General features: G+C 44.8%; 2 protein-coding genes across 2 annotated transcripts in view; both read left to right on the top strand.

Moving 5' to 3' along the window:
- Nucleotides 1-27816, top strand: part of LOC110518414 (NACHT, LRR and PYD domains-containing protein 1b allele 3) — a 309469-nt gene that overhangs the window by 152288 nt on the left and 129365 nt on the right. The window lies entirely within an intron of this gene.
- The window catches only part of LOC110510716 (NACHT, LRR and PYD domains-containing protein 1b allele 5), a 38241-nt gene that overhangs the window by 4166 nt on the left and 6259 nt on the right, over nucleotides 1-27816 (top strand). The window contains exon 6 of the mRNA XM_036948920.1: nucleotides 316-450. Within this exon, the coding sequence (XP_036804815.1) occupies nucleotides 316-450 (135 nt within the window). The remainder of the gene's footprint in view (nucleotides 1-315; nucleotides 451-27816) is intronic.

Genomic DNA, 27816 nt, shown 5'->3' with positions numbered 1-27816 from the left:
GTGGGCAGCTGTGAGGAGGTGCTCTTGTTCTCCATGGACTCTACAGTGTCCCAGAACTTTTTGGAGTTAGAGCTACAGGATGCAAATTTCTGCTTGAAAAAGCTGGCATTTGCTTTACTGACAATATTTTGGGGTGTAATGTAATTCTAAATGGTGAATCCAGACCTGGGGGTCTCTCACTCACCAACCCAACATCTTAACCATTACATCAAGATGATACCCTCAAGATCCGAGGGCGACATTTGGGCTTCCATGTTTCAGGCACTGCTAATAAATCATGACAGTGTGTTCCAAACCATTTCCAATCCTCTCAAGGTGTGTAAGACCAGGAGGACAAGGAATGGAGACAGAGAAATCTACATTGAAAAAAATCCTAACTGTAGACTAACCCCGGACCAAGAATACACCCTCTCCACCGATCTAACAGATGAACATCACATAGATCCAAAGGTAGTCTAATAAATATGACATGAGAGAGAGAGAGGAAATGTGCTGACACATGTCAGTCATTTTTGTGATGCTACCTTGATAAGATATAGAAATCACATACAATTCTGTTTGGCTTGATACTTGTGCTTTTTTTTCTCTCCAGGAAGCAGAGTTTGTGGATTATGATTCCTATACAAACTACATGCCAACATTTCAGTTGTATTTACAAACTGTTATTAAAAAAGTGGATCTTCTTCTGGAAGAACATGGCGGTCCTGAAAATGAACGTGTATGGGACCGCCTTGTTTCACTACCAGGTAACTGAAATTCAGAGAGAGTAGGAGTTACAATATAACTAATAGCATTTTACATTACATTAGTAACAGTCATTGTAGTCGTAGTAGTAGCAGTAGTAGTAGTGCTGCTGTTGTTGATTTAATTGAATGATGATACAATTGATTATTTCACCATAGTAGATCACCCTCTTTTAATCCACAGCCTCACCAACAGAAGTGAAGTCTGCAGGTAACTGGTCTCATCAAACCTTATATTTGTCTTAGTCTCATCAACTCAAAATCATAAGCAATGATACTATGAGGAATTCAATTGTGAACAACTCATTCTCCTAATGGTTCTGTGTTGTAAAATAACACAATAAAATAACAATAATGAGGCTATATACAGGGGGTACCGGTACCGAGTCAATGTACAGGTTAGTCGAGGTAATTTGTATATGTAGGTAGGGGTGAAGTGACTATGCATAGATAATGAACAGCGAGTAGCAGTGTGTACAAAACAAGTGGGGGGGGGGGTCTTATGGCTTGGGGGTAGAAGCTGTTAAGGAGCCTTTTGGTCCTAGACTTGGCGCTCCAATACTGCTTGCCGTGCGGTAGCAGAGGAAACAGTCTATGACTTGGGTGACTGGAGTCTGACAATTTTTGGGGCTTTCCTCTGACACCGCCTCTTATATACAGTTGAAGTCGGAAGTTTACATACACCTTAGCCAAATATATTTAAACTCAGTTTTTCACAATTCCTGACATTTAATCCGAGTTAAAAAATCCCTGTTTTAGGTCAGTTAGGATCACCACATTATTTTAAGAATGTGAAATGTCAGAATAATAGTAGAGAATTATTTATTTCAGCTTTTATTTATTTCATCACATTCCCAGTGGGTCAGAAGTTTACATACACTCAATTAGTAGTTGGTAGCATTGCCTCTCAATTGTTTAACTTGGGTCAAACGTATCGGGTAGCCTTCCACAAGCTTCCCACAATACGTCGGGTGAATTTTGGCCCATTCCTCCTGACAGAGCTGGTGTAACTGAGTCAGGTTTGTAGGCCTCCTTGCTCGCACCCGCTTTTTCATTTCTGCCCACAAATGTTCTATAGGATTGAGGTCAGGGCTTTGATGGCCACTCCAATACCTTTACTTTGTTGTCCTTAAGCCATTTTGTCATAACTTTGGAAGTATGCTTGGGGTCATTGTCCATTTGGAAGACCCATTTGTGACCAAGCTTTAACTTCCTGACTGATGTCTTGAGATGTTGCTTCAATATATTCACATAATTTTCTTTCCTCATGATGCCATCTATTTTGTGAAGTGCACCAGTCCCTCCTGCAACAAAGCACCCCCACAACATGATGCTGCCACCCCTGTGCTTCACGGTTGGGATGGTGTTCTTCGGCTTGCAAGCATCCCCCTTTTTCCTCCAAACATAACGATGGTCATTATGGCCAAACAGTTATATTTTTGTTTCAACAGACCAGAGGACATTTCTCCAAAAAGTACGATCTTTGTCCCCATGTGCAGTTGCAAACCGTAGTCTGGCTTTTTTATGGCGGTGGCTTCTTCCTTGCTGAGTGGCCTTTCAGGGTATGTCGATTTATAGGAGTCGTTTTACTCTGGATATAGATACTTTTGTACCTGTTTCCTCCAGCATCTTCAGAAGGTCCATTGCCATTGTTCTGGGATTGATTTGCACATTTCACACCAAAGTGTGTTAATCTCTAGGAGACGCGTTTCCTTCCTGAGCGGTATGACGGCTGCGTGGTACTTGTGTACTATTGTTTGTACAGATGAACGTGGTACCTTCAGGCGTTTGGAAATTGCTCCCAAGGATGAACCAGACTTGTGGAGGTCTACAATTTTTTTTCTGTGGTCTTGGCTGATTTATTTTTATTTCCCCATGATGTCAAGCAAAGAGGCACCAAGTTTGAAGGAAGGCCTTGAAATACATCCACAGGTACACCTCCAATTGACTCAAATTATGTCAATTAGCCAATCAGAAGCTTCTAAAGCCATGACATAATTTTCTGGAATTTTCCAAGCTGTTTAAAAGCACAGTCAACTTAGTGTATGTAAACATTTGACCCACTGGAATTGTGATACAGTGGAAAAAAATACTTGTGTCATGCACAAAGTAGATGTCCTAACTGACTTGCCAAAACTGTAGTTTGTGATCAAGACATTTGTGGAGTGGTTGAAAAACGAGTTTAATTGACTCCAACCTAAGTGTATGTAAACTTCCAACTTCAACTGTAGGTACTGGGTGGCAGGAAGCTTGGCTCCAGTGATGTACTGGGCCGTACACTCTACCCTCTGTAGCGCCTTATGGTCAGATGCCGAGCAGTTGCCATTTTTTATTTTTTTTATTTCACCTTTATTTAACCAGGTAGGCTAGTTGAGAACAAGTTCTCATTTACAACTGCGACCTGGCCAAGATAAGGCATAGCAGTGTGAACAGACAACACAGAGTTACACATGGAGTAAACAATTAACAAGTCAATAACACAGTAGAAAAAAGGGGAGTCTATATATACATTGTGTGCAAAAGGCATGAGAAGGTAGGCAAATAATTACAATTATGCAGATTAACACTGGAGTGATAAATGATCAGATGGTTATGTACAGGTAGAGATATTGGTGTGCAAAAGAGCAGAAAAATAAATAAATAAAAACAGTATGGGGATGAGGTAGGTGAAAATGGGTGGGCTATTTACCAATAGACTATGTACAGCTGCAGCGATCGGTTAGCTGCTCAGATAGCAGATGTTTGAAGTTGGTGAGGGAGATAAAAGTCTCCAACTTCAGCGATTTTTGCAATTCGTTCCAGTCACAGGCAGCAGAGAACTGGAACGAAAGGCGGCCAAATGAGGTGTTGGCTTTAGGGATGATCAGTGAGATACACCTGCTGGAGCGCGTGCTACGGATGGGTGTTGCCATCGTAACCAGTGAACTGAGATAAGGCGGAGCTTTACCTAGCATGGACTTGTAGATGACCTGGAGCCAGTGGGTCTGGCGACGAATATGTAGCGAGGGCCAGCCGACTAGAGCATACAAGTCGCAGTGGTGGGTGGTATAAGGTGCTTTAGTGACAAAACGGATGGCACTGTGATAAACTGCATCCAGTTTGCTGAGTAGAGTGTTGGAAGCAATTTTGTAGATGACATCGCCGAAGTCGAGGATCGGTAGGATAGTCAGTTTTACTAGGGTAAGTTTGGCGGCGTGAGTGAAGGAGGCTTTGTTGCGGAATAGAAAGCCGACTCTTGATTTGATTTTCGATTGGAGATGTTTGATATGGGTCTGGAAGGAGAGTTTAGAGTCTAGCCAGACACCTAGGTACTTATAGGTGTCCACATATTCAAGGTCGGAACCATCCAGGGTGGTGATGCTGGTCAGGCGTGCGGGTGCAGGCAGCGAACGGTTGAACAGCATGCATTTGGTTTTACTAGCGTTTAAGAGCAGTTGGAGGCCACGGAAGGAGTGCTGTATGGCATTGAAGCTCGTTTGGAGGTTAGATAGCACAGTGTCCAAGGACGGGCCGGAAGTATATAGAATGGTGTCGTCTGCGTAGAGGTGGATCAGGGAATCGCCCGCAGCATGAGAAACATCATTGATATATACAGAGAAAAGAGTCGGCCCGAGAATTGAACCCTGTGGCACCCCCATAGAGACTGCCAGAGGACCGGACAGCATGCCCTCCGATTTGACACACTGAACTCTGTCTGCAAAGTAATTGGTGAACCAGGCAAGGCAGTCATCCGAAAAACCGAGGCTACTGAGTCTGCCGATAAGAATACGGTGATTGACAGAGTCGAAAGCCTTGGCAAGGTCTATGAAGACGGCTGCACAGTACTGTCTTTTATCGATGGCGGTTATGATATCGTTTAGTACCTTGAGCGTGGCTGAGGTACACCCGTGACCGGCTCGGAAACCAGATTGCACAGCGGAGAAGGTACGGTGGGATTCAAGATGGTCAGTGACCTGTTTGTTGACTTGGCTTTCGAAGACCTTAGATAGGCAGGGCAGGATGGATATAGGTCTGTAACAGTTTGGGTCCAGGGTGTCGCCCCCTTTGAAGAGGGGGATGACTGCGGCAGCTTTCCAATCCTTGGGGATCTCAGACGATATGAAAGAGAGGTTGAACAGGCTGGTAATAGGGGTTGCGACAATGGCGGCGGATAGTTTCAGGAATAGAGGGTCCAGATTGTCAAGCCCAGCTGATTTGTACGGGTCCAGGTTTTGCAGCTCTTTCAGAACATCTGCTATCTGGATTTGGGTAAAGGAGAACCTGGAGAGGCTTGGGCGAGTAGCTGCGGGGGGGGGAGCTGTTGGCCGAGGTTGGAGTAGCCAGGCGGAAGGCATGGCCAGCCGTTGAGAAATGCTTGTTGAAGTTTTCGATAATCATGGATTTATCGGTGGTGACCGTGTTACCTAGCCTCAGTGCAGTGGGCAGCTGGGAGGAGGTGCTCTTGTTCTCCATGGACTTCACAGTGTCCCAGAACTTTTTGGAGTTGGAGCTACAGGATGCAAACTTCTGCCTGAAGAAGTTGGCTTTAGCTTTCCTGACTGACTGTGTGTATTGGTTCCTGACTTCCCTGAACAGTTGCATATCGCGGGGACTATTCGATGTTAGTGCAGTCCGCCACAGGATGTTTTTGTGCTGGTCGAGGGCAGTCAGGTCTGGAGTGAACCAGGGGCTATATCTGTTCTTAGTTCTGCATTTTTTGAACGGAGCATGCTTATCTAAAATGGTGAGGAAGTTACTTTTAAAGAAAGACCAGGCATCCTCAACTGACGGGATGAGGTCAATGTCCTTCCAGGATACCCGGGCCAGGTTGATTGGAAAGGCCTGCTCACAGAAGTGTTTTAGGGAGCGTTTGACAGTGATGAGGGGTGGTCGTTTGACTGCGGCTCCGTAGCGGATACAGGCAATGAGGCAGTGATCGCTGAGATCCTGGTTGAAGACAGCGGAGGTGTATTTGGAGGGCCAGTTGGTCAGGATGACGTCAATGAGGGTGCCCTTGTTTACAGAGTTAGGGTTGTACCTGGTGGGTTCCTTGATGATTTGAGTGAGATTGAGGGCATCTAGCTTAGATTGTAGGACTGCCGGGGTGTTAAGCATATCCCAGTTTAGGTCACCTAACAGAACAAACTCTGAAGCTAGATGGGGGGCGATCAATTCACAAATGGTGTCCAGGGCACAGCTGGGAGCTGAGGGGGGTCGGTAGCAGGCGGCAACAGTGAGAGACTTATTTCTGGAGAGAGTAATTTTCAAAATGAGTAGTTCGAACTGTTTGGGTATGGACCTGGAAAGTATGACATTACTTTGCAGGCTATCTCTGCAGTAGACTGCAACTCCTCCCCCTTTGGCAGTTCTATCTTGACGGAAGATGTTATAGTTGGGTATGGAAATCTCAGAATTTTTGGTGGCCTTCCTGAGCCAGGATTCAGACACGGCAAGGACATCAGGGTTAGCAGAGTGTGCTAGAGCAGTGAGTAAGACAAACTTAGGGAGGAGGCTTCTGATGTTGACATGCATGAAACCAAGGCTTTTTCGATCACAGAAGTCAACAAATGAGGGTGCCTGGGGACATGCAGGGCCTGGGTTTACCTCCACATCACCCGCGGAACAGAGAAGGAGTAGTATGAGGGTGCGGCTGAAGGCTATCAAAACTGGTCGCCTAGGGCGTTGGGGACAGAGAATAAGAGGAGCAGGTTTCTGGGCATGGTAGAATATATTCAGGGCATAATGCGCAAACAGGGGTATGGTGGGGTGCGGGTACAGCGGAGGTAAGCCCAGGCACTGGGTGATGATGAGAGAGGTTGTATCTCTGGACATGCTGGTTGTAATGGGTGAGGTCACCGCATGTGTGGGGGGTGGGACAAAGGAGGTATCAGGGGTATAAAGAGTGGAACTAGGGGCTCCATTGTAAACTAAAACAATGATAACTAACCTGCACAACAGTATACAAGGCATATTGACATTTGAGAGAGACATACAGCGAGGCATACAGTAATCACAGGTGTTGAATTGGGAGAGCTAGCTAAAACAGTAGGTGAGACAACAACAGCTAATCAGCTAGCACAACAACAGCAGGTAGAATGGCGATTGATTAGGCAGAGAGGGTCGGATTAACTACACACAGAGCCTAAGTGCGGCTGGGGCCGACAGATAAAACATAAACAAGCAGAATGGATTACCGTGATTAATGGACAGTCCAGCATGCATCAGCTATGTAGCCAAGTGATCAGTGTCCAAGGGGCAGCGGTGGATGGGGCAGGGAAGCTGGACTGGCGAGTGTTATCCAGGTTAGAAAACTAACAATGACTAAATAGCTTGTAGCCAGTTAGCTGGTTAGCTTCTGGAGGTTCTTGAGTGTGTTCTAAAAATGTAAAGATAATAGCGGTTCCGTATCACATTGGGTGAGGCAGGTTACCGGAAGGTATAAACAAATTAAAAATCGAAAAGGGATAGAAAGTAAATATGGGTTCAGTGAGTGTTTGGGACGCGGCGATTCAGACGGTTAGCAGGCCTGTGCTAACAAGCTAACAGTTAGTAGACGGTGCTAAACACGGTAGCAGTTAGCGGACCGGGCTAAACAAGCTAGCAGTTAGCAGGCCGAATTTGCAAGCAAGGAGATAGCAAGGGCTAGAGAGTTAGCCTTTGGGGACGTCGCGATGGGGGGAGTCTGTTTATTCCTCTTCATGCGGTGACATCGATGGACCGGTCGTGGGTCTGGATATTGTAGCCCAGGAGCTCAAAATGTTCCGTTTGCGATGGGAATCCGGGGATGAAAAATAAAAATAAAATAATAAATAGGTCCGTTATGCTCTGGTTAGAGTCGCGTTGTTCGAACTGGCGAGAGCTTTCCGAGCTAAAGGTTAGCTGATGACCGGTTAGCTGAAGACCGCTAGCAATGTTTTGCTGAAGCTGGTAGTTAGTTGGCTAGCTTCAGTTGAGGGGTTCCAGATCCGAAGTAAATATAAATACTTTAGGAAAAATAGCTACGTTGGGTGAGGCGGGTTGCAGGAGAGTATTTAGAAGAAGTTGAGGTTCAGCAAAAAGTTTTAAAGATATGTGAAGAAAAAAAACGAAAACAAACGATATATACAAGGGACACGACACGACAATACGTCCTACTGCTACGCCATCTTGGATCCAATGGATACCAGGCGGAGATGCAACCGGTCAGGATGCTCTCGATGGTGCAGCTGTAAAACTTTTTGAGGATCGGGGACGCACGCCAAATCTTTACAGTCTCCTGAGGGGGAAAGGGTGTAGCCGTGCCCTCATAACGACTGTCCTGGTATGTTTGGACCATGATAGTTTGTTGCTGATGTGGACACCAAGGAACTTGAAACTCTCGACCCGCTCCACTACAGTCCCATCGATGTTAATGGGGGCCTGTTCAGCCAGCCTTTTCCTGTAGTCCACGATCAGCTCCTGATCCTCTAATCTTCTTGGGTATGACGTAACAAGCTTGGCACACCTGTATTTGGGGAGATTCTCCCATTCTTCTCTGCAAATCCTCTCAAGCTCTGTCAGGATGGATGGTGAGCGTCGCTGCACAGCTATTTTCAGGTCTCTCCAGAGATATTTGATTGGGTTCAAGTCTGGGCTCTGGCTGGGCCACTCAAGGATATTCAGAGACTTGTCCCGAAGCCACTTCTGCGTTGTCTTGGCTGTGTGCTTAGGGTTGTTGTCTTGTTGAAGGTGAATCCTTTAGGTACCTTTTGGCAAACCTTTACTGAGGAGTGGTTTATATCTGGCCACACTTCCATAAGGGCCTGATTTGGTGGAGTGCTGCAGAGATGGTTGTCCTTCTGGAAGGTTCTCTCATCTCCACAGAGAAACTCTGAAGCTCTGTCAGTGACCATTGGGTTCTTGGTCACCTCCCTGACCTTCGCCCCCGATTGCTCCGTTTGGCCAGGTGGCCAGGTCTAGGAAGAGTCTTGGTGGTTCCAAACTTCTTCCTTTTAAAAATTATGGAGGCCAATGTGTTCTCAGGGACCTTCAATGCTGCAGACATTTTTTTGGTACCCTTCCCCAGACCTGTGCTGCGACACAATCCTGTCTCGGAGCTCTACGAACAATTCCTTCGACCTCATGGCTTGGTTTTTGCTCTGACATGCACTGTGAACTGTGGGACCTTTATATAGACAGGTGTGAGCCTTTCCAAATAATGTCCAATCAATTTAATTTACCACAGGTGGACTCCAATCAAGTTGTAGAAACATCTCAAGGATGATTAATGGAAACAGGATGCACCTGAGGTCAATTTTGAGTCTCATAGCAAAGGGTCTGAATACTTATGTAAATAAGGTATTTCTGTTGTCTTTTTAAATACATTTGCAAACATGTTTTCACTTTGTCATTATGGGGTATTGTGTGTAGATGAAGGATTTTTATTTAAGGTTGTAGAATATTTTAGACTAAGGTTGTAACGTAACAAAATGTGGAGAAGGGGAATGAATACTATCCGAATGCACTGTACGCATCTGTCTAGGTTGGAACTGTTGCTGTTAAAATATAGGAAATCATTTTCATTCTGAACTGGAATAAGCTGATTGATCATGTCACACACATAGACCAGAAAACCCACACACAGGCTCAGTTTTTGATCGTGCAACCCTAAGTAACAGAAGAAACATGATCATGCCTACTGTACATCTTACTGTAGAAATGATTGTTTAAAAAATCTAGGTTTGAACTGTTGCTGTTAAAAATACAATACATCTTATTATTCTGAATTGGAATACACTGATTGATTACATCACACAGACCAGAAAACACACACACGGTCCTAATGAGAGGTGTGTGGCTGGTTGAAGCTTTCAACAAGCATTTCTAATCTGGGCTCAGTTAACAACCCTGAGGTCTTGCTCAGCATGGAGTCTGTTTCTGTACTTGTTTTTTAAGTACGCCAGAGTTGAGAACCCTCATAGGTATGTGGTGCCAAACTGGATGTGAAGATCTACTGCTTTTCTCAGTCAGGCAGGAGACCACTTCCTGCTGTAGATGAGCAACCCAGAACTATGTGTGGGGTTGCCTCAAAAAAACATCTTGCTTCAATCAGTTTAGTCCAGTTCAGAATAAAAATGAGTACTTGTATTTTAACAGCAACAGTTCCAACCTAGACTTGTTTTCAACAATCCTTTCTACAGTAAGATGTACAGTAGGCCTGATCCTTTTATCTTCATGTAACTTAGGATTTTTTATTTGATTCATTTCACCTTTATTTAACCAGGTAGGCCAGTTGAGAACACCTTTATTTAACCAGGTAGGCTAGTTGAGAACACCTTTATTTAACCAGGTCGGCCAGTTGAGGTGAAGTTCTCATTTACAACTGCGACCTGGCCAAGATAAAGCAAAGCAGTGCGTCACAAACATCAACACAGAGTTACACACGGAATAAACAAGCATACAGTCAATAATACAATAGAATAAGTCTATATACAGTGTGTGCAAAAGAGGTAGGATAAGGGAGGTAAGGCAATAAATAGGCCATAGTGGAGAGGTAATTACAATATAGCAATTAAACACTGGATAGAGAGATGTGCAGAAGATGAGTGTGCAAGTAGAGATACTGGGATGCAAAGGAGCAAAATAAATAACAATATGGGGATGAGGTAGTTGGATGGGTTATTTACAGATGGGCTATGTTCAGGTGCAGTGATCTGTGAGCTGCTCTGACAGCTATTGCTTAAAGTTAGTGAGGGAGATATGAGTCTCCAGCTTCAGTGATTTGTGCATTTCGTTCCAGTCATTGGCAGCAGAGAACTGGAAGGAAAGGTGGCCGAGGGAGGAATTGGCTTTGGGGGTGATCAGTGAAATATACCTGCTGGAGCGTGTGCTACGGGTGGGTGCTGCTATGGTGACCAGTGAGCTGAGATAAGGGTGGGCTTTACCTAGCAAAGACTTATAGATGACCTGGAGCCAGTGGGTTTGGCGACGAATATGAAGCGAGGGCCAGCCAACGAGAGCATACAGGTCGCAGTGGTGGGTAGTATATGGGGCTTTGATGACAAAACGGATGGCACTGTGATAGACTGCATCCAATTTGCTGAGTAGAGTGTTGGAGGCTATTTTGTAAATGACATCGCCGAAGTCAATGATCAGTAGGATAGTCAGTTTTACGAAGGTATGTTTGGCAGCATGAATGAAGGATGCTTTGATGCAAAATAGGAAGCCGATTCTAGATTTAATTTTGGATTGGAGATGCTTAATGTGAGTCTAGAAGGAGAGTTTATAGTCTAACCAGACACCTAGAATATGTGGACAACTACCTAAGTCAGAACCGTACAGAGTAGTGGTTGAAGATCGGTTGAAGAGCATGCATTTAGTTTTACTTGCATTTAAGAGCAGTTGGAGGCCACGGAAGGAGAGTTACAGTGCCTTGCGAAAGTATTCAGCCCCCTTGAACTTTGCGACCTTTTGCCACATTTCAGGCTTCAAACATAAAGATATAAAACTGTATTTATTTTGTGAAGAATCAACAACAAGTGGGACACAATCATGAAGTGGAACAACATTTATTGGATATTTCAAACTTTTTTAACAAATCAAAAACTGAAAAATTGGGCGTGCAAAATTATTCAGCCCCTTTACTTTCAGTGCAGCAAACTCTCTCCAGAAGTTCAGTGAGGATCTCTGAATGATCCAATGTTGACCTAAATGACTAATGATGATAAATACAATCCACCTGTGTGTAATCAAGTCTCCGTATAAATGCACCTGCACTGTGATAGTCTCAGAGGTCCGTTAAAAGCGCAGAGAGCATCATGAAGAACAAGGAACACACCAGGCAGGTCCGAGATACTGTTGTGAAGAAGTTTAAAGCCGGATTTGGATACAAAAAGATTTCCCAAGCTTTAAACATCCCAAGGAGCACTGTGCAAGCGATAATATTGAAATGGAAGGAGTATCAGACCACTGCAAATCTACCAAGACCTGGCCGTCCCTCTAAACTTTCAGCTCATACAAGGAGAAGACTGATCAGAGATGCAGCCAAGAGGCCCATGATCACTCTGGATGAACTGCAGAGATCTACAGCTGAGGTGGGAGACTCTGTCCATAGGACAACAATCAGTTGTATATTGCACAAATCTGGCCTTTATGGAAGAGTGGCAAGAAGAAAGCCATTTCTTAAAGATATCCATAAAAAGTGTTGTTTAAAGTTTGCCACAAGCCACCTGGGAGACACACCAAACATGTGGAAGAAGGTGCTCTGGTCAGATGAAACCAAAATTGAACTTTTTGGCAACAATGCAAGACGTTATGTTTGGCGTAAAAGCAACACAGATCATCACCTTGAACACACCATCCCCACTGTCAAACATGGTGGTGGCAGCATCATGGTTTGGGCCTGCTTTTCTTCAGCAGGGACAGGGAAGATGATTAAAATTGATGGGAAGATGGATGGAGCCAAATACAGGACCATTCTGGAAGAAAACCTGATGGAGTCTGCAAAAGACCTGAGACTGGGACAGAGATTTGTCTTCCAACAAGACAATGATCCAAAACATAAAGCAAAATCTACAATGGAATGGTTCAAAAATAAACATATCCAGGTGTTAGAATGGCCAAGTCAAAGTCCAGACCTGAATCCAATCGAGAATCTGTGGAAAGAACTGAAAACTGCTGTTCACAAATGCTCTCCATCCAACCTCACTGAGCTCGAGCTGTTTTGCAAGGAGGAATGGGAAAAAATGTCAGTCTCTCGATGTGCAAAACTGATAGAGACATACCCCAAGCGACTTACAGCTGTAATCGCAGCAAAAGGTGGCGCTACAAAGTATTAACTTAACCTTTCTGATCTCCCCATCCCGGATCCGGGATCGTGAATACAGACTCAAGCTCATTACCATAACGCAACGTTAACTATTCATGAAAATCGCAAATGAAATGAAATAAATATGCTAGCTCTCAAGCTTAGACTTTTGTTAACAACACTGTCATCTCAGATTTTCAAAATATGCTTCTCAACCATTGCAAAACAAGCATTTGTGTAACAGTATTGATGGCTAACGTAGCATTTAGCATTAGCATTCAGCTGGCAACATTTACACAAAAAAACAGAAAAGCATTCAAATAAAATCATTTACCTTTGAAGAACTTCAGATGTTTTCAATGAGGAGACTCTCAGATAGCAAATGTTCAGTTTTTCCTGAAAGATTATTTGTTTAGGACAAATCGCTCCGTTTTCTGCGTCACGTTTAGCTATGAAAAAAACCCTGTATCCAGGATTGTGTAAATCTATCAGCAAGCTCGTTAGCATAACACAACGTTAACTATTTATGAAAATCGCAAATGAAATGAAATAAATATGCCATCTCTCAAGCTTAGCCTTTTGTAAACAACACTGTCATCTCAGATTTTCAAAATATGCTTCTCAACCATAGGAAAACAATCATTTGTGTAAAAGTAGCTAGCTAGCGTTAGCATTTCGCGTTAGCATTTAGCGTTAGCATTAGCGTTAGCATCCAGCACGCAACATTAACAAAAACATAAAAGCCTTCAAATAAAATCATTTACCTTTGAAGAACTTCTGATGTTTTCAATGAGGATACTCTCAGTTAGATAGCAGATGCTCAGTTTTTCCAAAAAGATTCCTTGTGTATTAGAAATAGCTCCGTTTTATACATCGCATTTGGCTACCAAAAAAAATCTGAAAATTCAGTCCTCAAAACGCGAACTTTTTTCCAAATTAACTCCATAATATCGACTGAAAACATGGCAAACGTTGTTTAGAATCAATCATCAAGGTGTTTTTCACATATCTCTTCATTGATACATCGTTCTTGAACACATGCTTTCTCCCCTGAATCAAATGGTAAAGTAGAAGCAGCTGGCAATTGCGCACCGAATTCGACGCAGGACACCAGGCGGACACTTGGAAAATGTAGTCTCTTATGGTCAATCTTCCAATGATATGCCTACAAATACGTCACAATGCTGCTAAGACCTTGGGCGAACGACAGAAAGTGTAGGCTCATTCGTTGCGCAATCACAGCCATATAAGGAGAGAATGGAAAACAGAGCTTCAGAAATTCTGCTAATTCCTGGGTGATGCATCATCTTGGTTTCGCCTGTAGAATGAGTTCTGGGGCACTTACAGACAAAATCTTTGCAGATTCTGAAACTTCAGAGTGTTTTCTTTCCAAAACTGTCAAGAATATGCATAGTCGAGCATCTTTTCGTGACAAAATATTGCGCTTAAAACAGGAACGTTTTTTATCCAAAAATGAAATAGCGCCCCTAGAGCTCTAACTGGTTTTAAGGGGGCTGAATAATTTTGCACGCCCAATTTTTCAGTTTTTGATTTGTTAAAAAAGTTTGAAATATCCAATAAATGTCGTTCCACTTCATGATTGTGTCCCACTTGTTGTTGATTCTTCACAAAAAAATACAGTTTTATATCTTTATGTTTGAAGCCTGAAATGTGGCAAAAGGTCGTAAAGTTCAATGGGGCCGAATACTTTCGCAAGGCACTGTATTTGGCATTGAAGCTTGTCTGAAGGTTAGTTAACACAGTGTCCAAAGAAGGGCCAAAAGTATACAGAATGGTGTCGTCTGCGTAGAGGTGGATCAGCAAATCACCAGCAGCAAGAGCTACATCATTGATGTATACAGAGGAAAGAGTTGGACCGAAGATTGAACACTGTGGCACCCCCATAGAGTCTGTCAGAGGTCTGGAGAACAGGCCCTCCGATTTGACACACTGAAGTCTATCTGAGAAGTAGTTGGTGAACCATGTGACGCAGTCATTTGAGAAACCAAGGCTGTTGAGTCTGCTGATAAGAATGTGGTGATTGACAGAGTCGAAAGCCTTGGCCAAGTTGACGAATAGAGCTGCACAGTATTGTCTCTTATCGTTGGCGGTTATGATATCGTTTAGGACCTTGAGCGTGGCTGAGGTGCACCCATGACCAGCTCGGAAACTAGATTGCATAGCGGAGAAAGTGCGGTGGGATTCGAAATGGTCGGTGATCTGTTTGTTAACTTGGCTTTCGAAGACCTTGGAAAGGCATGGCAGGATAGATATAGGTCTGTAGCAGTTTGGGTCTAGAGTGTCTCCCCCTTTGAAGAGGGGGATGACCGCGGCAGCTTTCCAATCTTTGGGGATATCAGACGATACGAAAGAGAGGTTGAACAGGCTAGTAATAGGGGTTGCAACAATTTCTGCGGATAATTTTTGGAAGAGAGGGTCCAGATTGTCTAGCCCAGCTGATTTGTAGGGGTCCAGTTTTTGCAGCTCTTTCAGAATATCAGCTATCTGGATTTGGGTGAAGGAAAAATGGGGGAGGCTTGGGCAAGTTTCTGTGGGGGGTGCAGGGCTGTTGACCGGAGTAGGGGTGGCCAGGTGGAAAGCATGGCCAGCCATAGAAAAATGCTTCTTGAAATTCTCAATTATTGTGGATTTATCAGTGGTGACAGTGTTTCCTAGCCTCAGTGCAGTGGGCAGCTGGGAGGAGGTGCTCTTATTCTCCATGGACTTTACAGTGTCCCAGAACATTTGGGAGTTTGTGCTACAGGATGCACATTTCTGTTTGAAAAAGCTAGCCTTTGCTTTCCTAACTGCCTGTGTATATTGTTTCCTAACTTCCCTGAAAAGTTAAATATCGCAGGGGCTCTTCGATACTAATGCAGTACGCCACAGGATGTTTTTGTGCTGGTCAAGGGCAGTCAGGTCTGGAGTGAACCGAGGGCTATATCTGTTCCTGGTTCTACATTTTTGAATGGGGCATGCTTATTTAAGATTTTGAGGAAAGCACTTTTTAAAGAATAACCAGGCATCCTCTACTGACGGAATGAGGTCAATATCCTACCAGGATAACCGGGCCAGGTCGATTAGAAAGGCCTGCTCACGGAAGTGTTTTAGGGGGTGTTTGACAGTGATGAGTGGAAGTGTTTTAGGGGGTGTTTGACAGTGATGAGTGGAAGTGTTTTAGGGAGTGTTTGACAGTGATGAGTGGAAGTGTTTTAGGGGGTGTTTGACAGTGATGAGTGGAAGTGTTTTAGGGGGTGTTTGACAGTGATGAGTGGAAGTGTTTTAGGGGGTGTTTGACAGTGATGAGTGGAAGTGTTTTAGGGGGTGTTTGACAGTGATGAGTGGAAGTGTTTTAGGGGGTGTTTGACAGTGATGAGTGGAAGTGTTTTAGGGGGTGTTTGACAGTGATGAGTGGAAGTGTTTTAGGGGTGTTTGACTGTGATGAGTGGAAGTGTTTTAGGGGGTGTTTGACAGTGATGAGTGGAAGTGTTTTAGGGGGTGTTTGACAGGGATGAGTGGAAGTGTTTTAGGGGGTGTTTGACAGTGATGAGTGGAAGTGTTTTAGGGGGTGTTTGACAGTGATGAGTGGAAGTGTTTTAGGGGGTGTTTGACAGTGATGAGTGGAAGTGTTTTAGGGGGTGTTTGACAGTGATGGGTGGAAGTGTTTAAGGGGGTGTTTGACAGTGATGAGTGGAAGTGTTTTAGGGGGTGTTTGACAGTGATGAGTGGAAGTGTTTTAGGGGGTGTTTGACAGTGATGAGTGGAAGTGTTTTAGGGGGTGTTTGACAGTGATGAGTGGAAGTGTTTTAGGGGTGTTTGACTGTGATGAGTGGAAGTGTTTTAGGGGGTGTTTGACAGTGATGAGTGGAAGTGTTTTAGGGGGTGTTTGACAGTGATGAGTGGAAGTGTTTTAGGGGGTGTTTGACAGTGATGAGTGGAAGTGTTTTAGGGGGTGTTTGACAGTGATGAGTGGAAGTGTTTTAGGGGGTGTTTGACAGTGATGAGTGGAAGTGTTTTAGGGAGTGTTTGACAGTGATGAGTGGAAGTGTTTTAGGGGGTGTTTGACAGGGATGAGTGGAAGTGTTTTAGGGGGTGTTTGACAGTGATGAGTGGAAGTGTTTTAGGGGGTGTTTGACAGTGATGAGTGGAAGTGTTTTAGGGAGTGTTTGACAGTGATGAGTGGAAGTGTTTTAGGGGGTGTTTGACAGGGATGAGTGGAAGTGTTTTAGGGGGTGTTTGACAGTGATGAGTGGAAGTGTTTTAGGGGGTGTTTGACAGTGATGAGTGGAAGTGTTTTAGAGGGTGTTTGACAGTGATGAGTGGAAGTGTTTTAGGGGGTGTTTGACAGTGATGAGTGGAAGTGTTTTAGGGGGTGTTTGACAGTGATGAGTGGAAGTGTTTTAGGGGGTGTTTGACAGTGATGAGTGGAAGTGTTTTAGGGGGTGTTTGACAGTGATGAGTGGAAGTGTTTTAGGGGGTGTTTGACAGTGATGAGTGGAAGTGTTTTAGGGGGTGTTTGACAGTGATGAGTGGAAGTGTTTTAGGGGTGTTTGACTGTGATGAGTGGAAGTGTTTTAGGGGGTGTTTGACAGTGATGAGTGGAAGTGTTTTAGGGGGTGTTTGACAGTGATGAGTGGAAGTGTTTTAGGGAGTGTTTGACAGTGATGAGTGGAAGTGTTTTAGGGGGTGTTTGACAGGGATGAGTGGAAGTGTTTTAGGGGGTGTTTGACAGTGATGAGTGGAAGTGTTTTAGGGGGTGTTTGACAGTGATGAGTGGAAGTGTTTTAGGGAGTGTTTGACAGTGATGAGTGGAAGTGTTTTAGGGGGTGTTTGACAGGGATGAGTGGAAGTGTTTTAGGGGGTGTTTGACAGTGATGAGTGGAAGTGTTTTAGGGGGTGTTTGACAGTGATGAGTGGAAGTGTTTTAGAGGGTGTTTGACAGTGATGAGTGGAAGTGTTTTAGGGGGTGTTTGACAGTGATGGGTGGAAGTGTTTTAGGGGGTGTTTGACAGTGATGAGTGGAAGTGTTTTAGGGGGTGTTTGACAGTGATGAGTGGAAGTGTTTTAGGGGGTGTTTGACAGTGATGAGTGGAAGTGTTTTAGGGGGTGTTTGACAGTGATGAGTGGAAGTGTTTTAGGGGGTGTTTGACAGTGATGAGTGGAAGTGTTTTAGGGGGTGTTTGACAGTGATGAGTGGAAGTGTTTTAGGGGGCGTTTGACAGTGATGAGTGGAAGTGTTTTAGGGGGTGTTTGACAGTGATGAGTGGAAGTGTTTTAGGGGGCGTTTGACAGTGATGAGTGGAAGTGTTTTAGGGGGTGTTTGACAGTGATGAGTGGAAGTGTTTTAGGGGGTGTTTGACAGTGATGAGTGGAAGTGTTTTAGGGGGTGTTTGACAGTGATGAGTGGAAGTGTTTTAGGGGGTGTTTGACAGTGATGAGTGGAAGTGTTTTAGGGGGTGTTTGACAGTGATGAAGGGTGGTCGTTTGACTGCAGACCCATTACGGACGCCGGCAATAAGGCAGTGATTGCTGAGATCCTGGTTGAAGATAGCAGAGGTGTATTTGGAGGGCATGTTGGTTAGGATGATTTCTATGAGGGGGCCCGTGTTTACGGATTTGGGGTTGTACCTGGTAGGTTCATTGATAATTTGTGTAAGATTGAGGGCATCAAGCTTAGATTGTAGAATGGCCGGGGTGTTAAGCATGTCCCAGTTTAGGTAACCTAGCAGCACGAGCTCTGAAGATAATGGGGGGCAATCAATTCACATATGGTGTCCAGGGCACAGCTGGGGGCTGAAGGGGGTCTATAACAAGCGGCAGTGGTGAGAGACTTGTTTCTGGAAAGGTGGATTTTTAAAAGTAGAAGCTCGAATTGTTTGGGAATAGACCTGGATAGTAAGACAGAACTCTGCAGGCTCTCCCTGCAGTGGATTGCAACTCCGATCCCTTTGGCAGTTCTATCTTGTGGGATTGGCTTCTTGGTTCCTCTTAAAGCTTCTCTTCAAGGGAGTTTTTTTTTCATTTTTTTTGCCACCATCACTTCTGCTTACTCTCCTGGGGTCAAAGGTTGGCTCACTCTGTGGGCATTTCATTCAGACACCTTGACTACATCAAGCGACACCGCCAACCATTCAGCACCTGCAGTACAAAACGTCTCACTTCCTCTCCGGGGTCCGACTAACTTGGAGTTCTCTTTTTGGGGATTGCCTTTACCACAGTAGCCTAACTACCACAGCCTGATGGTGAAGTCTACCTGAGGCTCCTAGCCAAACCCTACAGAGTGAACCCCTCCTGAATCCCTCCTCTACAGCCCTCTGCTTCATCCGGTCAATTCTCATTTCCCCTCCTGAATCCCTCCTCTACAGCCCTCTACTTCATCCGGTCCATTCTCATTTCCCCTCCTGAATCCCTCCTCTACAGCCCTCTGCTTCATCCGTTTCATTCTCATTTCCCGACTGAATCCCTCCTCTACAGCCCTCTACTTCATCCGGTCCATTCTCATGTCCCCTCCTGAATCCCTCTGCTTCATCCGGTCCATTCTCATTTCCCCTCCTGAATCCCTCCTCTACAGCCCTCTGGTTCACCCGGTTCATTCTCATTTCCCTCCTGAATCCCTCCTCTACAGCCCTCTGCTTCATCCGGTTCATTCTCATTCCCCTCCTGAATCCCTCTGCTTCACCCGGTCCATTCTCATTCCCCTCCTGAATCCCTCCTCTACAGCCCTCTACTTCATCCGGTTCATTCTCATTTCCCCTCCTGAATCCCTCCTCTACAGTTCTCTGCTTCACCCGGTCCATTCTCATGTCCCCTCCTGAATCCCTCCTCTACAGCCCTCTGCTTCATCCGGTCCATTCTCACTCCCCTCCTGAATCCCTCCTCTACAGTTCTCTGCTTCACCCGGTCCATTCTCATGTCCCCTCCTGAATCCCTCCTCTACAGCCCTCTGCTTCATCCGGTCCATTCTCACTCCCCTCCTGAATCTCTCTGCTTCATCCGGTCCATTCTCATTTCCCCTCCTGAATCCCTCCTCTACAGCCCTCTGCTTCATCCGGTTCATTCTCATTTCCTGACTGAATGCACGTTCTCACTTCCATTCCATTTCCTCAATAAATATTCTAGACCCATTTCATGTCTGGTCCTTAAACTGCTGAATAATACTGTATCCTTACGTAGAGCATCAATACCAGACCCTGATATGACCTATTTACCATGAACAATGTCTGGTTAAAGGGAAATGTATTCTCATTTTATTGGTTATCCTCTTTTATCCACAGCCACGCCCCCAAGCGATGTCTCAACAGGTAAATGGCTTACAATAAGGTTTTCACTTAGTAGTTGGCTGAAAGTTATTGAATCAAAACCCTCACTAATATACTATGTGTCACGGGTGTCGTTGGAATTAGACCAATTTGCTGCGTGGTGAGCGTACATTATCCTTTATTTTGGAATGATGCCAACAAGACACAAACGTGATGCTTCCAGGGCTAAGTTCCACAAACAAAGTTAACTACCCACAATCACAGGTGGGAAAAAGGGCTGCCTAAGTATGGTTCGCAATCAGAGACAACGATAGACAGCTGTCCCTAATTGAGAACCATAGCCGGCCAAAACAAAGAAAAAACAAAAACATAGAAAATAGAACATAGAATGCCCACCCAAATCACACCCTGACCAAACCATAGACATAAAAAGGCTCTCTAAGGTCAGGCCGTGACACTATGCCAGCACATGGATATTCATATTGATCATTGTCATTACATTCTTTAATATATATTGTTTTTGTGTGGTGAGTGAGCTTGGCGAAAAGTATGATTCAATATTTTCTTTAACAGTGGTTCACACATTTTACAGTTTTACCATCTAGGCATTCCATACGATAGAGTGGTGGTCATTATTTTGCAGGGTACAGCATACTAGTCAGCTACGACAGGAATGAAATCACATCACAGGAATGGGGGAAACCTGAGACTAAAATAGACACTCATTTTCTTATCTTACCTCCACCTGTCTAGTGACAATGAAGACTACTGTTCAAGAGCGGATGCTGAAGACACTGGAGGATCTGAACACAAACCAGCTGGAAAGATTTAGGTGGTACCTGTCCCATTTCGAGACTGTAAATGGCATATCTCCCATCCCAAAGAGCCAACTGGAGGAGGCTGAGAGTCACGACACAGTGGATAAGATGGTGCAGCGCTACGGCCCTGAGAAAGCTTTGAAGATCTCAGTGAACATCTTAACAAAGATGAACCGCAATGATCTTTCAGAAAGGTTACAGAATAATCACTGAGGAGAGTTTTAAGGTAACCAGTCACACCGCTGGTCTGACCAGCAGCCATGCCACCCTACATCACACCGCTGGTCTGACCAGCAGTCATGCCACCCTACATCACCCTACTGGTCTGACCAGCAGCCATGCCACCCTACATCACCCTGCTGGTCTGACCAGCAGCCATGCCACCCTACATCACACCGCTGGTCTGACCAGTAGTCATGCCACCCTACATCACACCGCTGGTCTGACCAGCAGCCATGCCACCCTACATCACCCTGCTGGTCTGACCAGCAGCCATGCCACCCTACATCACACCGCTGGTCTGACCAGCAGCCATGCCACCCTACATCACCCTACTGGTCTGACCAGCAGCCATGCCACCCTACATCACACCGCTGGTCTGACCAGCAGCCATGCCACCCTACATCACACCGCTGGTATGACCAGCAGCCATGCCACCCTACATCACCCTACTGGTCTGACCAGCAGCCATGCCACCCTACATCACACCGCTGGTCTGACCAGCAGCCATGCCACCCTACATCACCCTGCTGGTCTGACCAGCAGCCATGCCACCCTACATCACACCGCTGGTCTGACCAGCAGCCATGCCACCCTACATCACCCTGCTGGTCTGACCAGCAGCCATGCCACCCTACATCACACCGCTGGTCTGACCAGCAGCCATGCCACCCTACATCACACCGCTGGTCTGACCAGCAGCCATGCCACCCTACATCACCCTGCTGGTCTGACCAGCAGCCATGCCACCCTACATCACCCTACTGGTCTGACCAGCAGCCATGCCACCCTACATCACCCTGCTGGTCTGACCAGCAGCCATGCCACCCTACATCACCCTGCTGGTCTGACCAGCAGTCATGCCACCCTACATCACCCTGCTGGTCTGACCAGCAGCCATGCCACCCTACAACACCCTGCTGGTTTGACCAGCAGCCATGCCACCCTACATCACACCGCTGGTCTGACCAGCAGCCATGCCACCCTACATCACACCGCTGGTATTACCAGCAGCCATGCCACCCTACATCACCCTGCTGGTCTGACCAGCAGCCATGCCACCCTACATCACCCTGCTGGTCTGACCAGCAGCCATGCCACCCTACATCACCCTGCTGGTCTGACCAGCAGCCATGCCACCCTACATCACCCTGCTGGTCTGACCAGCAGCCATGCCACCCTACATCACACCACTGGTCTGACCAGCAGCCATGCCACCCTACATCACACCACTGGTCTGACCAGCAGCCATGCCACCCTACATCACACCGCTGGTATGACCAGCAGCCATGCCACCCTACATCACCCTGCTGGTCTGACCAGCAGCCATGCCACCCTACATCACACCGCTGGTCTGACCAGCAGCCATGCCACCCTACATCACCCTGCTGGTTTGACCAGCAGCCATGCCACCCTACATCACCCTGCTGGTTTGCTTAAGGAAAACTTGCACTTACTGAAATTGAGTTCATTAGTTTTAAAGTTCTTTAGCAGCAGCAGAGGTCAAATAAATGTGAGGTTATCTACCAGACAACCTACCTGTGTTACTCTGGTACACTGGCTACAGACTACAAGATCAGGACTACTGTCTACCAGACAACCTACCTGTGTTACTTTGGTACACTGGCTACAGACTACAAGATCAGGGCTACTGTCTACCAGACAACCTACCTGTGTTACTTTGGTACACTGGCTACAGACTACAAGATCAGGGCTACTGTCTACCAGACAACCTGCCTGTGTTACTCTGGTACACTGGCTACAGACTACAAGATCAGGGCTACTGTCTACCAGACAACCTACCTGTGTTACTCTGGTACACTGGCTACAGACTACAAGATCAGGGCTACTGTCTACCAGACAACCTACCTGTGTTACTTTGGTACACTGGCTACAGACTACAAGATCAGGGCTACTGTCTACCAGATAACCTACCTATGTTACTCTGGTACACTGGCTACAGACTACAAGATCAGGGCTACTGTCTACCAGACAACCTACCTGTGTTACTCTGGTACACTGGCTACAGACTACAAGATCAGGACTACTGTCTACCAGACAACCTACCTGTGTTACTCTGGTACACTGGCTACAGACTACACGATCAGGGCTACTGTCTACCAGACAACCTACCTGTGTTACTCTGGTACACTGGCTACAGACTACAAGATCAGGACTACTGTCTACCAGACAACCTGCCTGTGTTACTCTGGTACACTGGCTACAGACTACAAGATCAGGGCTACTGTCTACCAGACAACCTACCTGTGTTACTCTGGTACACAGGCTACAGACTACAAGATCAGGGCTACTGTCTACCAGACAACCTACCTGTGTTACTCTGGTACACTGGCTACAGACTACAAGATCAGGACTACTGTCTACCAGACAACCTGCCTGTGTTACTCTGGTACACTGGCTACAGACTACAAGATCAGGACTACTGTCTACCAGACAACCTGCCTGTGTTACTCTGGTACACTGGCTACAGACTACAAGATCAGGACTACTGTCTACCAGACAACCTGCCTGTGTTACTCTGGTACACTGGCTACAGACTACAAGATCAGGGCTACTGTCTACCAGACAACCTACCTGTGTTACTCTGGTACACAGGCTACAGACTACAAGATCAGGGCTACTGTCTACCAGACAACCTACCTGTGTTACTCTGGTACACTGGCTACAGACTACAAGATCAGGACTACTGTCTACCAGACAACCTGCCTGTGTTACTCTGGTACACTGGCTACAGACTACAAGATCAGGACTACTGTCTACCAGACAACCTACCTGTGTTACTCTGGTACACTGGCTACAGACTACAAGATCAGGGCTACTGTCTACCAGACAACCTACCTGTGTTACTCTGGTACACTGGCTACAGACTACAAGATCAGGACTACTGTCTACCAGACAACCTGCCTGTGTTACTCTGGTACACTGGCTACAGACTACAAGATCAGGGCTACTGTCTACCAGACAACCTACCTGTGTTACTCTGGTACACAGGCTACAGACTACAAGATCAGGGCTACTGTCTACCAGACAACCTACCTGTGTTACTCTGGTACACTGGCTACAGACTACAAGATCAGGACTACTGTCTACCAGACAACCTGCCTGTGTTACTCTGGTACACTGGCTACAGACTACAAGATCAGGACTACTGTCTACCAGACAACCTACCTGTGTTACTCTGGTACACTGGCTACAGACTACAAGATCAGGGCTACTGTCTACCAGACAACCTACCTGTGTTACTCTGGTACACTGGCTACAGACTACAAGATCAGGGCTACTGTCTACCAGACAACCTACCTGTGTTACTCTGGTACACTGGCTACAGACTACAAGATCAGGGCTACTGTCTACCAGACAACCTACCTGTGTTACTCTGGTACACTGGCTACAGACTACAAGATCAGGACTACTGTCTACCAGACAACCTACCTGTGTTACTTTGGTACACTGGCTACAGACTACAAGATCAGGACTACTGTCTACCAGACAACCTACCTGTGTTACTCTGGTACACTGGCTACAGACTACAAGATCAGGGCTACTGTCTACCAGACAACCTACCTGTGTTACTCTGGTACACTGGCTACAGACTACAAGATCAGGACTACTGTCTACCAGACAACCTACCTGTGTTACTCTGGTACACTGGCTATAGACAACAAGATGAATGAATTTCTATCTGGAACATGGTGAATGTTGAATCATCTTGGACAGGTCTCAGACAACATGTGAGACTTAACATCTACTGACTTGTACTGGACAGCTGTACTGGCTGAACACCAGATATATCTCTGTTTAGATATAGAGTATATGTTCATATAATGGTATTTTTAAGATCTTTTAAAATGAATGACATTATTTTCCAACAATAGGGACTAGTCTCCTTTTGTGATTGATCAGGAGGATAGGAGCAACTCTTGAGATAAGGAATGTGTCCTTTATGTTTGACTTCTCTGACATTACGGACTTAATCAGGCTGAATCTCAGGGACTCATTTCACTCTCAGGGAAAGATGTCATATTGTGTAGTGTTTAAATATCTGTTATAGTGTTTTGTAATTGCATGAATCTATTTAATCTCCCTCAATTCCATTGAGATTACAAATACTGTATATCAGCAGCAGGGGGAAACAGCCCCACTGTCCGCCCCGCCAGTTGTTTTTGTTGCCAAGCAACGGAGCGTCGCGTTGCATGGTAAAAATCATTAAAGTGAATATTGTGCTCCTCTATTGTGCATAAAAGGACGTTCAAGGGGAAAACGTTGTTGTTTACAGTAGCTTGTTTGTAATATCTCAAATGGACGTGGCTGTTTAACCATTAAGGATTCCAGCTTTAATCAGACTAAATGTCAGGGAGTCATTTCACTCAGGGAAATACAGTGCCTTGCGAAAGTATTCGGCCCCCTTGAACTTTGCGACCTTTTGCCACATTTCAGGCTTCAAACATAAAGATATAAAACTGTATTTTTTTGTGAAGAATCAACAACAAGTGGGACACAATCATGAAGTGGAACGACATTTATTGGATATTTCAAACTTTTTTAACAAATCAAAAACTGAAAAATTGGGCGTGCAAAATTATTCAGCCCCCTTAAGTTAATACTTTGTAGTGCCACCTTTTGCTGCGATTACAGCTGTAAGTCGCTTGGGGTATGTCTCTAGCAGTTTTGCACATCGAGAGACTGACATTTTTTCCCATTCCTCCTTGCAAAACAGCTCGAGCTCAGTGAGGTTGGATGGAGAGCATTTGTGAACAGCAGTTTTCAGTTCTTTCCACAGATTCTCGATTGGATTCAGGTCTGGACCTTGACTTGGCCATTCTAACACCTGGATATGTTTATTTTTGAACCATTCCATTGTAGATTTTGCTTTATGTTTTAGATCATTGTCTTGTTGGAAGACAAATCTCCGTCCCAGTCTCAGGTCTTTTGCAGACTCCATCAGGTTTTCTTCCAGAATGGTCCTGTATTTGGCTCCATCCAATTTTAACCATCTTCCCTGTCCCTGCTGAAGAAAAGCAGGCCCAAACCATGATGCTTCCACCACCATGTTTGACAGTGGGGATGGTGTGTTCAGCTGTGTTGCTTTTACGCCAAACATAACGTTTTGCATTGTTGCCAAAAAGTTCAATTTTCGTTTCATCTGACCAGAGCACCTTCTTCCACATGTTTGGTGTGTCTCCCAGGTGGCTTGTGGCAAACTTTAAACAACACTTTTTATGGATATCTTTAAGAAATGGCTTTCTTCTTGCCACTCTTCCATAAAGGCCAGATTTGTGCAATATACGACTGATTGTTGTCCTATGGACAGAGTCTCCCACCTCAGCTGTAGATCTCTGCAGTTCATCCAGAGTGATCATGGGCCTCTTGGCTGCATCTCTGATCAGTCTTCTCCTTGTATGAACTGAAAGTTTAGAGGGACGGCCAGGTCTTGGTAGATTTGCAGTGGTCTGATACTCCTTCCATTTCAATATTATCGCTTGCACAGTGCTCCTTGGGATGTTTAAAGCTTGGGAAATATTTTGGTATTCAAATCCGGCTTTAAACTTCTTCACAACAGTATCTCGGACCTGCCTGGTGTGTTCCTTGTTCTTCATGATGCTCTCTGCGCTTTTGTCGGACCTCTGAGACTATCACAGTGCAGGTGCATTTATACGGAGACTTGATTACACACAGGTGGATTGTATTTATCATCATTAGTCATTTAGGTCAACATTGGATCATTCAGAGATCCTCACTGAACTTCTGGAGAGAGTTTGCTGCACTGAAAGTAAAGGGGCTGAATAATTTTGCACGCCCAATTTTTCAGTTTTTGATTTGTTAAAGAAGTTTGAAATATCCAATAAATGTCGTTCCACTTCATGATTTTGTCCCACTTGTTGTTGATTCTTCACAAAAAAATACAGTTTTATATCTTTATGTTTGAAGCCTGAAATGTGGCAAAAGGTCGCAAACTTCAAGGGGGCCGAATACTTTCGCAAGGCACTGTATGTACTGTAGTGTATAACAGAGTTGTGGTCAATTCAGAATTGAATTTAGAATGGCTCATAAATTCTATTCATGAATTTGAATTAATAAGCAGGATACCGAATTGCATTTCAAGGAAATAGAGTTGAATTCAGTAATATTCAAATGCCTATTCGATTCTATAGTTGTAGTCTATACAAATATACATCTTGTAAATAAAATACCAAACATGTTATATACATGCATATAAAATATTGATGAAACAATTGATTTTCAGGACAAACTCTTCAAATGAATGAAATCAAGGAAAACGAAACCTGTAGTTATATTTCATTAATCACTTAAATGTTGTTCAATATGGGGAAAATACATTTCCCACAATGCATTAGTTTAATGCACAAATTTACCCTAAAGCCTTCAAGACAAAGCCAAACAAATGAAATGTTTGGTGGAAATATAATGGTTTATTCTAAGCAGTAAGGTTAATAGAGTATAATGAACATTGTTTCCAGAGAAAAGTGATATATTCTTTGGTTTCTAGAAGTGTGACCTGTCAGATTCAATGAAACTCATGTTCTGTGACTGAGTGAAATGTATTTGAATTACACTGAATTAAATTATACTTCCACGTTTTTTTGGCCTGGTGGTAGATCGGTCAACATGCCCTTGAGCAGGGTATTGACCCTGGATGCTTCTGTGTGTCGCTCTGAATGGGAATCTGTTGGACTGTAGTTATTGAGCGGCTTCACATATTGTACGTTTCAAATATTCAATAAATAAAATTACACTTCCTGTCACTCATTCAGATTCTACATCCTGTGGTGTGGCCAATTGACATTTAATCTCATGGGTGGAATGGGAGTCAATTCCCAAATTCTTTATTGAGCACAAACCTGGTGTATAAAATATCTGATATCATATTAGGAAATCAGTCAATTGATATGAATTATTTAGGCTCTAATTTATGGATTTCACTATTGGGCAGGGGCGCAGCCATGGGTGGGCATAGGCCTACCCACTGGGGAGCCATGCCCAGCCAATCAGAA

Source organism: Oncorhynchus mykiss, chromosome 17, assembly GCF_013265735.2.
Source record: "Oncorhynchus mykiss isolate Arlee chromosome 17, USDA_OmykA_1.1, whole genome shotgun sequence".
Lineage (NCBI taxonomy): Eukaryota > Metazoa > Chordata > Actinopteri > Salmoniformes > Salmonidae > Oncorhynchus > Oncorhynchus mykiss.
Note: the sequence above shows the minus strand (reverse complement) of the source record. Positions and strands in the feature narration are given on the sequence as shown.